This window comes from Gobio gobio (assembly GCF_949357685.1).
Source record: "Gobio gobio genome assembly, chromosome: 2".
Taxonomy (NCBI): Eukaryota; Metazoa; Chordata; class Actinopteri; order Cypriniformes; family Gobionidae; genus Gobio; species Gobio gobio.
In genome coordinates, this window is record NC_137098.1 from 27457926 (window position 1) to 27476466 (window position 18541).

An 18541-nucleotide genomic window follows, 5' to 3' on the forward strand; every position below is an offset into this window, starting at 1 on the left:
TCCTGTGATGGCAAAGCTGAATTTTCAGCAGCCATTGATCCTTCAGAAATCATTCTGATTTGGTGTTTAATAAATATTTCTTATTATCAATTTTGAATTCTTTGATGAATAGAAAGTTTAAAAGAACAGCTTTTATTTGAAAATTTAACAACAGCCGCTTTTCCATCGTTGGGCCAAATGGTTCTAAGAATGGAAAGGAATAGTTCCAGTTATATTTCTACTCGAGCTTGGTTTGGCACATAACGAATACAAACCGCTCACTGCCCAGAATTCTCAGCACGCTTAGATAACAGTGCTGGTAAAATGTGTAGTGACGTCACCACTCTGTTGCCTGGGCGTTTCTGTGTAGCAGGCCAAGCGCGCTATTTGAACGACGCATACACAAGTTAATAATAAAATTAAAAGAAACCTCTGGTCATCCTCCATAACGAGGTCGCTATTTACATCTCATACCATCTGTAAACTCTTGCGTTACCAAGGCAATGACTGACACATTTGTATTACAGAGCTCTGTTATCAGCCCCACAGTGGAAAACAAAACCATGTCCATACGGGCTGGGCTGGATCGGCACAGAATGGAACGGTTAAGCAATGAGAAGGGTTTGGCACGATGGTGGAAATGCGGCTAATGTAAAGTCTTCAGTGTCACTTTACTGTTGATCACTTCAGTGCATCCTTAAAATAAAAGTGAACAAATTATATGGTATAAAAGTATTAATTTCTTTAAAAAAAATCTTGGCAAATAACAAAATCTTTGCCTCAACTGTTGGCAAAGGTTATCACTCCTGGTTCATTGATATTAAACAGCACATTCTGGCAAATGTACTAGGCAATGCAGATATTCCATGCATAAAGACAATTCATATTCTGTACAAAGTATAAATAATGCATTAGCCTACTACTTTCTTTTAAAAATAGAATGTGGCATGGTATTCTGAACATACCCTGGCAGAGAGAGAGATAAAAAATTGTTAAAAACGAACACTGAGAAGAGTGCCCTGATTCAGCTGGTCCACAAACGGACTAACACAACTAACAATAATCAGCCTCAGGACACTGACACCCTCATCCACAGAATCCGGCCCAACCAAATGATTAATGCACAAAAATAAAATCTTATTGGAATGAAACAACAGAAAAACAAAGCAAATTACAATGTTATTTGGCCCTAAAGAGAGATTACATGACAGCAGAATACCTGAGCACAGTCAGAGACCACAAACTGACGAGGTACAGACTGAGTGACCACAGCCTGGCGACAGAAAACGTCTCGGTTATGTATGTAACCCTCGTTCCCTGAGGAGGGAACGGAGACGTACGTTAGTGACTAACGAATGGGGGTTTCGCCTAGAAGCCAATTACCTTCGAGGTGTTTAACAGCGCCCAATGGCGTGCCAATGCCATGGGCATGCGGAATTTGCATGCGTAACTCCGCCCCACCGCGTGGGTATATAAGGAAGTATGCTGGCAACATCGCATTATGTATCTGCTGCGGAGCCAAGATCTGAACTCCGCGTTCCAGCAGCACAGCTGACGTGGCTGAGGAACGTACGTCTCCGTTCCCTCCTCAGGGAACGAGGGTTACATACGTAACCGAGACGTTCCCTTTCGTTCAGTCACTACGACGTACGTTAGTGACTAACGAATGGGGGTTCCAATATAACCGCGCCACTCAGCTGTCGTCCAGTGCCCTGCGTAAGTGTGAGATCCCGCCACTTAAGGCCGTAGGACTCCCACTTATCACAGGATTACCAAGGTACACTGGGAAGCATATCCCAGTGAGGGAATGCCAAAGATGCCTACCCGTGGGGAGGACTTAGAGAGTACACATATGACCCGCTGTGGGCTGCATATGGGAACTCTAGGGTACCAGCCGAAGGTGGATTTTTAACCCTAGGGGTGGCAGGGGCTTGCCAAGGGAAAGACACCTGCTCACTGAGGAGGCTTACGGTGGAAATACTCGTGTGGGGGTCGCCGGAGGGAACCATGCACACGGGGCACCTGGCCGGACAAGAGGGTCTGGGCTCGAAAGGGCAGACTGAACTGATGTCGGCGTCGACAGTGCTGGAGGAGCTCAGGGCTCTCGGGGAGCTCACCTGAGGAGAATATCGCACGTATCCAGTCCGTGGAGTGGAGTGGCGAGCAAGCGAAGACACCTAGAGCCTGGTCCATTACCGGCCCCTCGGGGGGGCGAGTACATAGTCGGACACTGGCTCCACTCGGAGATTGTAGAATCTGGCAAATGTGTTGGGTGTCGCCCAGCCTGCAGATGTCTGTTAGCGAGGCGCCATGCGCTAGAGCCCAAGAGGAGGCCACACTCCGGGTGGAGTGTGCCCTCACACCAAGGGGACATGGTCGACCTTGCTGCTGGTAAGCCAAAACAATGGTGTCCACTATCCAGTGAGACAACCTCTGCTTTGAGAGAGCTCTTCCCTTCCGCTCTCCACCATAACAGACAAAGAGCTGGTCTGAGGTCCTGAAACACTGCGTCATGTCTACGTAAGCGCGGAGAGCGCGTACTGGACAGAGCAATGCCAAGGCTGGGTCTGCCTCCTCCAAAGGCAGCGCTTGCAGGTTCACTACCTGATCTCTGAAGGGAGTGGTAGGAACCTTGGGCACATATCCAGGCCGGGGTCTCAAGGTCACGTGAGAGTTAGCCGGCCCGAACTCAAGGCACGCTTCGTCAACTGAAAAAGCCTGCAGGTCCCCGACCCTCTTAAGAGAGGCCAATGCGGTCAGCAGAGCCGTCTTCATCGACAGGAACTTAATGTCAACCGACCGCAAAGGCTCAAAGGGAGGCCTCTGCAGAGCACTTAGAACTACTGAGAGGTCCCAAGAGGGAACGAGAGGAGAGCGAGGAGGATTCAGTCTCCTCGCCCCCCTCAGGAACCTGATGATCAGGTCGTGCTGACTTACCTTTTTGTCTCCAAAGAGGTCGTGATGGGCAGATATTGCAGCCACATACACTTTCAGGGTGGAGGGAGACAGCCTTCGCTCCAGCCCCTCCTGGAGAAACTCAAGCACGGACCCAATCGGGCAATTCTAGGGGTCTTCTTGGCGGGAAGAGCACCAGGTGACGAAGAGGTATCACTTCAACGCATAGAGGTGTCGTGTAGACTCTGCCCAAGCGGAAGTCTTGGTGGCGGCCACCAGAGGTGGCAGGCCACTCAAACCTGCCGCGTCCCGTCCAGAAGCCACACGTGGAGCTTCCAGAGCGCTGGATGCGGGTGCCATAGGGTGCCCCGTCTCTGAGAGAGGAGGTCCGGTCTCAGAGGGATGGGCCAGGGAGGGGCTGTCGCAAGGAGTAGCAGTTCTGAGAACCAGGTCTGGCCGTGCCAATACGGGGCGACCAACATTACCTGCTCCTTGTCCTCCCTGATCTTGCACAGTACCCGTGCGAGAAGGCTCACTGGGGGAAACGCATATAAGCGTAGGCCCTGGGGCCAGCTGTGCGCCAGTGCATCCGTGCCGAGCGTGCCCTCGGTCAGGGAATAGAACAGGCTGCAGTGGGAAGAGTCGTGGGAGGCAAACAGATCTACCTGTGCGTCGCCGAACTGTTCCCAAATCAGCTGGACCGTCTGGGGATGGAGTCTCCATTCTCCAGGAAGTGGCTGAATCCGTGAGAGCTCGTCGGCTGCACGGTTCAGGTCTCCCGGGATGTGGATAGCACGAAGGGACCTCAGGTGCTTCTGACTCCATAAAACGAGATGGCGGGCGAGTTGAGACATACGGCGGGAGCGTAGACCGCCCTGGTGGTTGATGTATGCTACAGTGGCCGTGTTGTCTGTCCGGACAAGTACGTGTTGACCCCTCAGCAACGCTCGGAAGCGGTGCAGGGCGAACCGTACTGCCAGCAACTCGAGGCAATTGACATGCAGAAGGCGCTGAGGTCCTGTCCAGGAGCCCGCGGCTGCTTGTCCATTGCACATGGCACCCCAGCCCGTGGAGGAGGCATCCGTTGATACAACAACATGCCTGGAAACTCGTTCTAAGGACACGCCGGCCCGTAGAAAACTGAGGTTCGACCACGGAGTGAGTGTCTGTAAGCAGGCCCGGGTTATTTGGACCCGGAGCGTGCCAGACCGCCATGCCCATCTCGGGACTCGATCGCGAAGCCAGTGCTGAAGCGGTCTCATATGTAGCAATCCGAGCGGCGTTACCGCGGCTGCAGATGCCATATGCCCCAGGAGCCTCTGAAAATGTTTCAGTGGAACCGCACTCTTGCTCTCGATTTGACGGAGGCAAGTCAGCAGAGACTGCGCGCGCTCGCTCGTAAGCTGCGCGCACATGGCGACCGAGTCGATCTCCATACCGAGAAAAGAGGTCCTCTGCACGGGGCAGAGTTTGCTCTTCTCCCAGTTGCCCCGAAGGCCCAGACAGGCTAAGTGGTGGAGAACCAGATCTCTGTGTTCGCAAACCTGCTCTCGAGAGTGACTCAGTATGAGCCAGTCATCGAGGTAGTTCAGGATGCGAACCCCGTGCTGCCGTAGGGGCGCAAGGGCTGCCTCGGCAATCTTCGTAAAGACGCGAGGGGACAGAGATAGCCCGAATGGGAGGACCGCGTACTGGTATGCCCGCCCCTCGAAAGCAAACCGTAGGAACGGTCTGTGTCGAGGTAGGATGGAGACATGAAAGTAGGCGTCCTTCAGGTCGATCGCTGCAAACCAATCGCCGGGACGAACGCATTTGAAAAGGCGTTTCGCTGTCAACATCTTGAACGGAAACTTGTGAAGGTAACGGTTCAAGATGCGCAGGTCCAGGATTGGTCTCAACCCACCGGTCTTTTTGGGTACAATGAAGTAGGGGCTGTAAAACCCGGACTTCATCTCGGCTGGAGGGACAGGTTCGATCGCACCCTTCGCCAGTAGGGTGGCAACCTCCGCTCGCATGACAGGGGCATTGGCCCCGACCATAGTAAAGCGGACTCCCCGGAAACAGGGAGGAACCTGCGCGAACTGAATCAAATGGACAGAGTGGGAGGGGCGGGAGCCTTAGGAGGGCGTCCTCAGCGGCGAGCAGGCTGAGGCGACTGTGCCGGCGGCTGGGTGGAAGCAGCAGCTGGTCGCCGGGGCAGTACATGTTTTAGAGCCTCAGTCTGCTTCTGGGCGGTTGAAAACTGTTGGGCGAAGTTTTCAACCGCTCCGCCGAAGAGGCCAGCCTGGGATATGGGGGCATCGAGGAAGCGTGTTCGCTCGGTGTACCGCATATCGGCCAGGTTTAGCCACAAATGTCGCTCCTGGACCACATTTGTGGACATCACTTGACCCAGGGAGCGTGCGGTCACCTTCGTCGCCCGGAGAGCGAGGTCGGTGGCGGCACGCAGCTCATTTAAGAGCCCCGGATCAACTCCACCCTCGTGCATGTCCCTGAGGATCCTGGCCTGGTAGACCTGGAGGATCGCCATGGCATGCAAAGAGGCGGCAGCCTGCCCCGCAGCTCTGTGCGATTTCGCCACCAAGGTTGATGTGAATCGACAGGCTTTGGAGGGGTGCTTAGGGTCGCCTCGCCAGGTCGAAGCGCTCTGAGGACACAGTTGCATCGCAACAGAACGTTCAACCTGGGGGACCCCAGTGTACCCTTTGGCCACGGCCCCATCAAGGATGGAGAAGGCGGAGGAGACTGCAGACCGGTCACGGGAAGACAACGGGGACTTCCAGGACCGGGCAATCTCCTCATGCAGCTCGGGAAAGAAAGGTATTGAGGGCGGGGACTGACGTGAGTCAGCGCGGGCCCCCAAAAACCAATCATCGAGCCGCGAGCGTTCGGGACAGGGCGGAGGGTTCCACTCTATCCCTAGACTCGCGGCTGCCCGAGACAGCATGGCTGTCAGCTCTGGGTCCGACTCGGGCAATGCTGGCGCGCCCGAAGGCGGCAGCACAGCCGAGTCATCATCCTCAGAGGACTCGAGCCCACCTTGTGATGCGGTGACCGACATCGCATCATCCTCTGGAGCGCCAAACGAAATGCGCGGGGGAGCCGGAGCTGGCCCTGCAATTTCAGCCTGAACGCTCACGGGTTGCGGAACGCTAGAGGGAGGTGTGGCCCGAAGCATGAGCGTCGGGGCTTTGTTCCACACCGTAACCCTCAGGTCACCCTGACCACCAGCCGAAGTACCGGCCACGGGGGGCACGGTAGATCGGGGTGTGGTTGAGGGGACTCTCACTTCATTACGAAGATCCTTGAGTCTTGACCGCAGGACCGCGATGGTCATGTTCCCGCAGTGGGAACATGACTCATCCACGAACGCTGCTTGAGCATGCTGAACGCCCAAGCATACCAAGCAGAGATCGTGCCCATCAGAAGAAGTCAACGACCGGCCACACCCAGAAGTACACGGGCGAGACATCCTGAAAAGGACGTGCCACGTGTAAGCTCTTTTATGAGAGGAAAGCTTCGCAGAGACGCCGAAGCGCCCAGGGACCACACCAGCTGTCAGACGGACCACTGCGCAGATCAGCAGGCAGGCAGTATGCGATCACTGGAACGCGCCGTAAATCCAACGCCTCTGGAAAGCTGCTCGTCTCGAAGGCTTGACAAAGACTCAGTTGTAGGCTTGAAGGAGTGAAGAGGTTCTCTTGGCTCCAAAGCAGAAACATAATGCGATGTTGCCAGCGTACTTCCTTATATACCCACGCGGTGGGGCGGAGTTACGCATGCAAATTCCGCATGCCCATGGCATTGGCACGCCATTGGGCGCTGTTAAACACCTCGAAGGTAATTGGCTTCTAGGCGAAACCCCCATTCGTTAGTCACTAACGTATGTCGTAGTGACTGAACGAAAGGGAACGGCAGATACAGACAGAACTGGCTGCCCAGAGAGAGCAGGTTATGCCTGTACAGTAGCCAAGGATAAACAGAAACAGAGCTGCACTTCATAACCACCTGCCCTAATTATAATGACATTCGAAAACACTTCTTTCCCAAATGTGAATTTATTTGTCCCAACTTCAAAATGTTGAAGAATGATGCACAAGCTCAATATTTACTTGGCGCAAAGAGAGATTGCATTTCACTAGCAGCACAATACATTAATTCCTGCCACAAAAAGGGGGAAGAGTCGACCAAACAGTGATGCGTCCATTTACTCATTCACACACACACACACACACACACACACACACACACACACACACACACACACACACACACACACACACACACACACACACACACACACACACACACACACACACACACACACACACACACACACACACACACACACACACACACACACACACACACACGCCACTTAAAGTACATACACCCCCCCCCCCCACCCATGCCAATGTCATGCCAATAAAGCTCTTTTGAATTTGAATTTGAGAGAGAGAGAGAGAGAGAGAGAGAGAGAGAGAGAGAGAGAGAGAGAGAGAGAGAGAGAGAGAGAGAGAGAGAGAGAGAGAGAGAGATGTGGCAATAGCAAAAGGAATATTAATGGAATATCACCACAAGATCCCAAAGTCCAGCCCATTTCCTCCAAACCCATGAACTAAATTGGAGAGAGATAGTGTGAAGAAAAACAATAAAAACGAGTGCAGGCAGGAATGCACTAACATAAAAAACAAGATAAAGTGTGTGAACTGAATAACAATCACATGCAGATACACTGTAGGTAAACAGAAACTTCTATTAGGAGAACCCCAATAATTGTTTGCATTGAGTGAAAGACTGAAGCAAGTGATGTCAGACACATTTCAGCTGATCAGTTAATTCTGCCTTAGGAGACAGAATGTACAGTAACACAGCAGAAGCCAGCATTGACAGCTGACACTGACTGCTGGTATCAGTTTATAAGGCAGATCAGCTGATATCCAGAACTCTCACTATCACACTATTCCTCTGACAGAAAGCGGCAGAAGTTTTTCTCATGTTAGTAACAGAGATTCTGGATGCTCATCCTGTTGACTGAGAAATATACATTCAAAGTCTTTAAAACAATTTTGAAATATGTAATTATTTTAATCTGAACAGAGGATAGAATGAAGTGTGCCCATGATGAAATTGTAATTTAGTCTACACGCAAAATGTAGGGTACACTGCAGATAATTTCAATGTTTTAAGTTAATTGTTAGGTTTAGACCAACAGGAACACAAATTACAGAGAAGTCACTATATACTTGTGGAATTTAAATGACAGCAAATCCAATAGAAAAGAAAAAAGTCACTTTTTCACACTGGCCTTCAAGGACACTCTTCAGAATGTGGAAACAGGGCAGGAGGAGAGAGGGACAGAGAGAGAGGGTGATGCATTTGGAATCAAAATGAGATTTTTGGAGGTCTTACTTTGATAAGGTCTCCCAGCAGCTTGTTGGCTTCAGTGTAGGCTTTCTTCACCTCTTTGAACTTGTTACCGAGGCCCATGCTGTGGGCCTGGAAGTGAAGGTTGGTGTACTGGCCCCCTGGGATCTCATTTTCATAAACATCTGCATTGCCAGACTTCATTGTGGCGGTGCAGTCAAAGGGAGCGTACAGACCACGAGCCACTTCCCAGTACTCGCTGTAGTCAAACACTCTGTCCAGAGAAACACCTGCATGACAGAAGAAGTGTTACAAATGCCACATTGTCACTGTAATATATACGGCATATGGCTTCACATTGCCTATTGCTTTCATAAAACATGATATAGTGATGTAAGACACCAATTTTCATAAAAAAATTTTTTTTAAATTGTGTTTAACAGCATAATTACTGGGGAAGAACTACACTACCCGAGATCCCACAGAGAAATATTGAACAATCAGAAAACTGCAGTAAACAAAATGCAATAAAAGAGCTCTGCAGCAACCGCCCACTCCAATGAAGCACTGCATATCTCACTATACTCTCAAACTACTTACATATCTGTATATATTTCAATATATGACAATAAAAAAATGCTTTGTGTTGTCTTTTTGTCTGAATTAATTTCTTTCTTTTTTTTAAACCCTATAGTCAAAATTGATAGAAATAATTATTGAAACCAACACAATTTAGAAAGTGGATGGGCACTGTTCAGCTCTATTACATGGTTATCTGGAATGCTCGATTTTAATATATTTTTAAAAAATGAAATATTATACATTATTTATACATTATAAAATATTTAATTAATGTATAAAATTATAATTTTTGTAACTAAATTTTACCATAAAAAAAATCCAACATAGCTGTGGTAATGGTGCTGGTTCTTGTATCATATTTTAAAAAATCATGTTTATTTATTCATTTATTTGGTATAAGTAGACATATAATTAGCAGGAAAATGTACTGTACAGTCAGCCAGACAGGGTTATCATCGCCCCTACGCAGACCAGGGGTCTGTATTGACTGTATATTATCCTTTATTTAGCCTTAGTGTAGGATGTTTACAAGCAATGTAATGCTCAAAAATCATGCAAATGATGTACAGGTCACAGGTTTGGCTATATCAATTATTTAACAATAACTACTCCATGTTTATAATATGAATTTCATATTCACACAAACTGTGACATAAGATTGCCTTTTCAAATCTGTTAATAGTAATTCGTGAGTTGTCTTTCAAAGGAAATACAAAAACATATTAAAGATGGAAATGGCTAGGCTAAAAAGAATCAATTTAGTGAAATTATTCACCCTGTCCTTTCAGATACATGTAAGTGTTAGTGTTAGTAGCTCGGCCTCTTTTTTTAGTAGAATATTTGACTGACATATACTGCTGCCCTAATCTGACACATCTCAAAACACACCATCAATCCATCAATAAAGACCCTGCATTGAGTCAGACTGTAACAATCAATGTGGATTTAATTAAGCCTGATGCCACAAGAGTCATCTTTCCTGTCTTCAGGCCACAGACACACGCGCACACACACACACACACACACACACACACACACGTGCACACGCACACGCACACACATACAAACATACACACACAAGCACACAAATAAGTGAGAAGCTCTCTGCTATTATAATGTGCCTGCTGGGTTTGTATCAATCCAATAGTAACCAATAGTAACCAGTCCATTAAGTGATGTCAATGTACATCGTGTGCTGAACTCTATCATTCTCTAATGTGTCACTACACTAGATAAATGCCCCTAAATGCCCCTAAAATGACTGTATTTATGAACAAGTATGTATGCATGTGTGCTTGCATGAGCTATAAATGACAGTATAATATGGACCAGTTTTCTGAATGGTATACAGAGCTTTGGGCTGTCACAGAGACAAGTATGATTTCCCAAGGTACCTATTTCAGTGATATCTGTCAGGTATTAGGAATATTTTATGCATGATATTCTATGCATGATAAATGCTTACAGCAGGATTTAAGACAAGGCTCTAAAACAAATTGTGGCATTCTCTTTCACAACCCCACCAGCCTAAGGTGGTTGCCTAGCCAAGCGTGGTTAATCTGGTCTGTTTTGATGGTTTTAGAGGGGTTTTGGGTACTTCTCAGCTGGGATACCATCTGGCCGACCAGCTAACATAACACCAACTTGGATAAGTATGAAAGCCTGTTTCCATTTCAGAATAAATAAAAGTTAATTGCGAGATAAAGCTCAAAATACAGAAATGTCAGATTGTGAAACATAAAGTTGCATTGTGTGATCAATTGAAAAATCACATTGTGAGATATAAAGTCAAAATCGTGATTCTAGCTTTATACTAGCTAAAATAAGCAAACCATATGTTGGTTTGAGATGCTTTTCCAGAAGGGACAACACATAGTAGAACAATAACGATTCTATAATACATAATTCTATACATTATGTTCTCAGACAAAAGCAAGGGTAACACTTTGTAAAAAGTATACAGTAATAAAGTACTTAAAAATCATTCATTCATTGTCACTGTAATTAATACAATCATTATTGTTTAATTAACTCATATGTATAGAAAATGTTTTTTTATGCTTTAACAACTTTTTAACTGTAAATAGTTCTCACTTTAGGTTAGGTCAAGAAAAATGGGAAAAAGTCATTAATGTGCTTTAAACCAACCTTTATTGGACATTAATTGCATTAGTATTAAGTGCTCCTTAAAAATGTGTGTTTGTGTGTGCTTAATGTTTTTGTAAACATTTTAAGGAACACTGAAAATAAATTAAATTAAAGTTTGGTTTAAAGCACTTAATGAATGGCATTTTCCCATTTTCCGTGATTACAGTGACAATGAATGAAGAATTCTCTATTTATATGTAGCAAATTAATATGTTAACTGTGTGTGTGTGTGTGTGTGTGTGTGTGTGGGGGGGGGGGGGGTCTGACTTATTTACACTATTAAAGAGTTGGATTCTCATGCTAAACATGGCCCAATTTTTACAAAACAAGTTGGACATATGACACACAACAAGTTTTTTTTTTTTTTCTAAGTATGGCCCTGTATGACTTCATAAAGGGCAGAATTGCTTGTATAGGCACTTCTCCCGGATGAGCGGGTGCACACATCAACCAGAGTGAGAGCAAGAGTGCACCCATCAACGAGCTTCATTCGGGTTGAAAGCCATCGGCAGCGCTGTCATTTTGTTTTTAGAACACAAAATCAACAATGTCACTAAAGAAGTGTGTTTTTGGTTGTGAGGGAAAGATAACCTTGTTCAGCTTCCCAAATAACCCAGCGTTAAGGAAACAGTGGATGCAGTTTGTTTATCTGGAGCAGCAACGGAGTTCTGCAAGTGTGTTTGTTGGCAATCGGCACATAAGTGCATATTTAGTTATCCAGGGATAATGCCATGATGTATTGTGTGTGTGTGTCATAGGTGTGTGTGTGTGTGCTCATGACTCATTAGCTCCGCCCACTGCACACCTTCATGAGTTCGGCTGTTTTTGTAAAGAATCGGCACAGAGTAGCCGTCTTTTATAAATATGATAAAAACTATAGACTCTTCGGAGATATGAAGGATGCAATACTACTCTATAGGTACTCAAGATTAACATGAGATTGGCAGAAACTGTGGGTTTTATGTACCCTTTAACAATGTAGAGACTACAGTATATAAACTATAAATTAACTACTTATAGTTTGTTAATGATTTGTAAGTACTTTATTACTATACACTTATTATAAGTGCTACCAAAGCAAAGGCTAAAGCTAAATTGTTTTCAATCAAAAGCGTTTTCAATCAAAAGTGTTGCATTTTGTGTTGAGTTCAGAGGTCAGAACATTTTGTTCATATTATGATGGAATTTAGAGTAACATCAGTGTAGACTGGCACATCATTTTCAACAAGGCAGAAAAATGTGTGTGTGTGTGTGTAAGAGAGGGAGATAGAAAACGCGCAAGAGAGAAGACTGAAGACAAAGCAGAGAGCATTTTAAAAGTGCACATAAAGGGCTTGTACAGGGATACAAGTTTTGATTGTGAAATTGAGTCTGAACTTGTCTCTTCACTTAATCAAGAGATGGAGAGAAAAAGTGACAGATGGATTATGAGAGAGAAGCGTTAGTGGAAGCGGTAGGCTTGAAGACTGCATAGAAAAACATGGATATGGAAGAAACAGAACTTACAGATGCAGAAGGAAAACTAACATATAGGGACAGATGAGTGTAGGCGGAAGAGAATGGGTGAAAACAGGAAATAAAGGGAAAGATTAGAAGACGTGAATGAAAAAGCCTGAAGGGAGGGAAAAGTGGGAGAGAATATGTGAAAGTGGCAATGCGTGCTAGAAAGGGAAAAGGGAAAAGAGGGAGAAGGGAAGGGAGAGAGAGAGAAGCACCAAAAATGGAGCTCAGCTAGAAAACACAAATCAATGGTAGGGCAGCCAGTCAGGCTGCTACAGACAGAAATATACAATATATATAAAAAAGGGGGAAGAAAACAAAACAAGGAACATAGAGAATGAAAACAAGTTATTTGTAAAAGGGTCAGACAAGCGTGGTACAATAAATGTGTGTGTGGTATTAATAACAAATGGTTCTAATGGTTCATGCTGAGACAGTGAGCTAAAGCTTTACCTGTGCTGGCCTGCTACACTGGCAACTAAATTAACCAGCGCAATACACTAGAGAGAAAACCAATGACAGTAAGAGAGAGTGATGAGACGGAAAAAGGGATCTTCGTGAAACTAGAGGTCTACCATGACCAATTACCTCAACAGATGCTCTCATGAATAAAAAGCTGTGTACTTAACCCACAAACACACATGCTCATGTGCTAGAAAATAACAAAAGATATGGGCGCGTATATGCGTGTATATCTCTACACAATTTCTAGCATTTCTAATTATTTTGGATGGGTCATTAAAACTGACTAGTCTACTAGTTTATAGTATAAAAAAGCTTGGTTTCTCAAGAAAACAATTGGTTCATAAGGAAAAATTATTGTTATTATAAAGGTTCAGACTCGCTGTCCCAGTTTAAAACTAGATTAAAGACGCATCTCTTTAGCCAAGCATTCACATTATAATTATCTTTTTATACTACAGTTAAATCGGATCAAAAGCATTAATATAATATTCTGAACAGCAGCTACGCTAATCATTTCCCATCTGCTTTTCTGTTGTTATCTCGGGACACTAGTCCCGAGGTAAATAGTTCATCAGCTCCAGTTTGTATCCAGCCTCTCATGGAGACTTCGGATGCCCCAACACCTGTGATGAGACGACTCCACGCCTGTGAAGAGACGACTCAACGCCAGCGTTGTTATGGCCTAAATTAATACACGATTGATTAACTTTTTTGAACATTATTCTTTAACATTGTCTTTCTAACATTTTTACTGTACATCTATGAAATGCACTTTCTGTAAAGCTGCTTTGAAACAATGTGTATTGTGAAAAGCGCTATACAAATAAATTTGAATTGAATTGAATTGAAAGGTTGAAAACAGTTGTGCTGCTTCATATTTTTGTAAATACACTACCAAAAAGTTTGTGGTAAATAAGATAAAAAAAAGAAAAGAAATGAATTCATGCTTTTATTTAGCAAGGATGCATTACATTGATCAAACGTGACAGTAAAGACATTGTTACAGTGTAATTATATATTTAAGTACTGATTAATATGAATTAACTACATGTACTTACTATAGGATTATGGTAGGATTAGGGTTTGGTTGAGGGTTAGACGTATATAATTATGCATAATTTACTGTTATTACTATGGCAAGTACATGTAACGTAACAAGGACATGGTAAAATAAAGTGTTACCGATATTTCTAATGTTTCAACAATACTTCTATTTCAAATAAATGCTGGTCTTTTGAACTATCATCAAATAATCTGGAAAAAAATGTATCACAAAAACATTAAGCAAAAATAAGAAATGTTGCTTGAGCACCGAATTACAATGATTTCTAAAGGATCATCTGACACTGAAGTAAGTATTAGCTGCTGAAAATTCAGCTTTGCCATCGTAGGAAAAAATTACATTAAAAAATATATTTAAATAGAAAGAATAATACTGTTCTTGTGGCGCTCATGAACATACTATTTTGCTAAGCAACAGTGCATAGCAGAGAATGAATCTGGAATTAGCAGAGGAAGAATCTTTTGTTTCTGTATTTGGTGTTGTTTGATAAACACAATTCCAAATACAAAAGAGAGAGAGAAACACCAAATATGGTGCTCAGCTTTAGAACACAAATCAAGGGCGGGGCAACTAGTCAGGGCTATACAGACAGAAATACTATACAACATAAAAAGCAAAACAAAAAAGAAAACAAGGAACACAGAGAATGAAAACAAGATGCATGTACAGTAAGAGGCTCTGAGCGTGGTACAATAAATGTGTGTGTGGCATTAACAACAAATTGCTCTAACGGCTCATGCAGAGACAGTGAGCTAAAGCTTTACCTGTGCAAGCCTGCTACACTGGCAACTAAATTAACCAGCGCAATACACTAGAGAGAAAACCAATGACAGTAAGAGAGAGTGATGAGGCGGAAAAAGGGATTTTCATGAAACTAGAATTTGAACAGTAAAATTTGAGCGGTGGTTTAGAAACATAAATACTGTTTTGATTTTCTTTCACATTTCACCTTTTACTGTGATAAGTGGGTGTCAGAAATAGACATTTGCACAGCACTTTATGTCGCAGAGTAAAGGGGCGTTCACACTAGCATGCAAAATTTCTTCTGAAAATGTTGTTGTGATATGACCACACTAAGTGGCATTTAAAAAAAACATTACTTCTACATCTAACAAATAATAAATGTAAAAGTATACAGTCAACTCCACTTTCCTGCAACACTGCAAACCTGCAGCTTTACAGTTTGTTATTTTAGTTCAGCTAAAAGGTTACGACATGACGTATCTGTCATAATCGCCAATGAGAGTGCCCTGTGATTACCACCAGAGGGCACGCCACCCCGGACTGTCATTCCATCAAAGATTACAATTACCCATAATACTCTCTGCCTGGACTCATCATCTCTGAATACATCCACCTGTGTCTCATTACCCTGTTCACATCACCCTATATAACCCTGGTTATCTCAGTCATTCATTGCGAAGTCTTGTTTGTTGTATAACTGCATTTCTGAGCGTTTTCCCTGGTTTCTTGTCTGTCGGTTTTTGGATAATTTGCCTGTTCTGTGGATTACCCGTTTGCCAGTCTCTCCTGTCTTGTTTGCCTGATTGGACTGGCTACCTGTTATGACCTCTTGCCTTTTTGTTCACTACGAGTGTGGATTACCCTTTAAAATAAAGCTGCATTTGGATCCTTAACCTAGTGATGGGCAGACCGAGGCTTCGTGAAGCACTGAAACAGTTGAAGCAAATTTGCAATATTATTTCGAAGCTTCGAATCAATCCGACACCTGTCTCTATGACGACACCTAGTGGCCACTTGCATGTGCTGATCTGAAATAACCTTGACAATGATATTGGTTTTGTAACCTGTTGCCTCCTCATTGTGAATAACTATAGGGTTTTTTTTGGTCATGAAAAATGAACATTAATAAAAATAAATAAAGCCATAATGTGTCACATTTGTTACATAACATTTTTATTGAAAACTATTAATTACTCTTCTGTTGAAGGACTTAGCCGAAAAATTACTGCTCTCTCTTTCCAATAAATTAATGGATCATGCGTTTTGGGCAAAAACTTTTACTTTTTCACTTCTACTGTTGCATCAGCTGTAGCACTGTGTGTCGTCTGGGATACTACTATCAAACAGTTCCCATAAAAAAGGCCTAGGTACAGGGAGAATGTTACCATCCTCTACACCCTCCAAAATGGTTGTGCCCTCAAATGGCACATCATGATGTATTGTTGCAGTAGGCTAGCTGCCTATCACAATACACACATCTCACTTTATTTGGTGTCTCCAAATGGAAATGCTCCGACACCACAAATGTACGACATCTCTTACGTGGAGCCTCCATTTTTATCTATTCTATTAATATATCTATATATTACCTAATCTATATCTATATAAATTATATATCTCTAACGTATGCTGTGCTATCTGTCACTATCTAACTTAGCCTATATTAATGTGTCACTATATCTATCCTAACTATATGTCACTGTCTATACCTATCAGTCAATATATCTCATTTAAATCTAGTCTAAATATAACTAACCAAAGCGCACTATAAATCTCTATATCAGAAAATCACTGCTATCACAAAATATTTCTCCTCTCACAAAAACCCACAAGGTGAAGATGGATTCACTTTTAAACTTTTAAACTGTGGGGAATTATACAGATGTGTGACTGACTGACTCTGTGGTTTGTTCCTGCCCCTTTCAATCAAACGCAGTTTCGACAGGCGCCACCTGATGAAACACCTCGAAGCTTCATTTAGCCATAGTCACGTGACATGGGTGTTTCGAATCACTGTTCGGAGCAGTGTTTCGAAACATCTGTTCTTCGGGATCTCGGCAAAGCGCCGAAACGTCAGTTTCGCGTCAGCCATCCCTACCTGAACCTTCTCTCTCAGAGCAGTACGTTACAGTATCATTCTTCTATTGGTCACACATCTTCATGTGATACGAATTCACAGGTGAGAGTTTACCAAACTTGAATTCTGGAATGCAATGAAATGCAAAGTCTTTCTTCGTATGAGCTTGAGTTTTAAGTCTCCAGCATTCGCATGCATATGAATGGAAGTCAATGGAACAAAAAGTGTAGTTTGACAGTCCTTTAACCTGGGTATTCTGCTTTTCTATAAGTGCAGGGTGAAACTACATTTCTTGTTCAGCCTGTCTGCTGTTTTTTTATGCATCGTTCTAAACAGAAAAATCACAGGAAATTGGACCGAAAATTTGTGCAGAACAGATTTTGGTAGCACTTTCTTTTACAGACCTGTTCAACTATGTACTTATTATATCAATTCCAATAACTGGGTAATGGGTACGAACCCTAAACCTACCCTTAACCCATGCATTTACCTTATATTAACCAGTACTTTCTTAGGTAAGTAACCCAAAAAGTGCAACCCAATTTTTTGTGAGAACAGAAATCCGCCCATAACACTTTAGTAACCACATAGCAACACTCTGGCAACCACCCAGAACACTTCAGCAACTACATAGCAACCTCCCAGAACTTCAACATAAGCAAGGACCATTCATATTATCCACATATAATATCATTTATTTTTTTGATTTTCCACTTAGTCAAAAAAAGAATTTTCTCTTATTTCACTTAATTTATTTAATACATTTTCTCTGTTTTCATCTTTCACCCATCAGGTTAAAATTGGTATCTCCATGTTTACAAAGCGACATTAAGAGATTGTTGTGTATGATGTGGGTACATGAGAGATCGTCCAAGACCATAAGATTAGACTCTGGAGAATTTGAAACTGAAGCGCAGCGGCCATTACCTAACCACTCTGCCTCAAAGGAACCGTATTGGGGGGATAGAGGAGGGAGGGAAAGGCTGGGCAGAGAAGGTATGATTTAACTTTGACAGTAATGAAGTGGAGGACGGTGAAATAAATGTGTAAGTGCGGTTTAAAACAAAATGGGGGAAAGGGAAGGTAAAATTCTCTACCTCTCTTTTTTTCGCCGTCATTAGTCTTTGTCCAGTGTGTGTCAACACATTCCCTATTCTGCTTCTGCAGGTCTTTTGTTTAACACACCTCTCAGAAAATGGCAATTATCACACTCACATGCACAATACAGCGCACATACATTACAGCACACAAACTGTTTAAAAGTACCAAATGTAATGATATATGACGACAGTCCCTGTTGAGTCCCTTGATTAATGAGCTCAGCGACTTGACTAATTAGACATCATTAATCAATTGAGCCTGTCTGTAACTTAGGCAGCATTAACTGACCATGGGCTGCCTGTTGAATGAAAACTGTATATGTACTGACCTAAGCCAAAAACACAATCTACTTAAAGTTGCAGTAGTGGAATTAACCGACAAAAATACAAAGCTGACAATTTGTGTGTGTATATATATATATATATATATATATATATATATACACAGGTGCTGGTCATATAATTAGAATATCATCAAGAAGTACATTTATTTCACTAATTCCATTCAAAAATTGAAACTTGTATATTATATTCATTCATTACACACAGACTGATATATTTCAAACGTTTATTTATTTTCATTTTGATGATTATAATTGACAACTAAGGAAAATCCCTAAT

At 43.5% G+C, this 18541-nt stretch overlaps 1 protein-coding gene across 1 annotated transcript in view; it reads right to left on the reverse strand.

The window, feature by feature from the left end:
* LOC307118113 (pyruvate carboxylase, mitochondrial-like) overlaps window positions 1–18541 on the reverse strand; it is a gene marked incomplete at both ends in the record, with an annotated part of 53801 nt that overhangs the window by 8599 nt on the left and 26661 nt on the right. The window contains one exon of the mRNA XM_079803538.1: window positions 8287–8531. Coding sequence (XP_079659664.1) covers window positions 8287–8531 — 245 coding nt within the window. The remainder of the gene's footprint in view (window positions 1–8286; window positions 8532–18541) is intronic.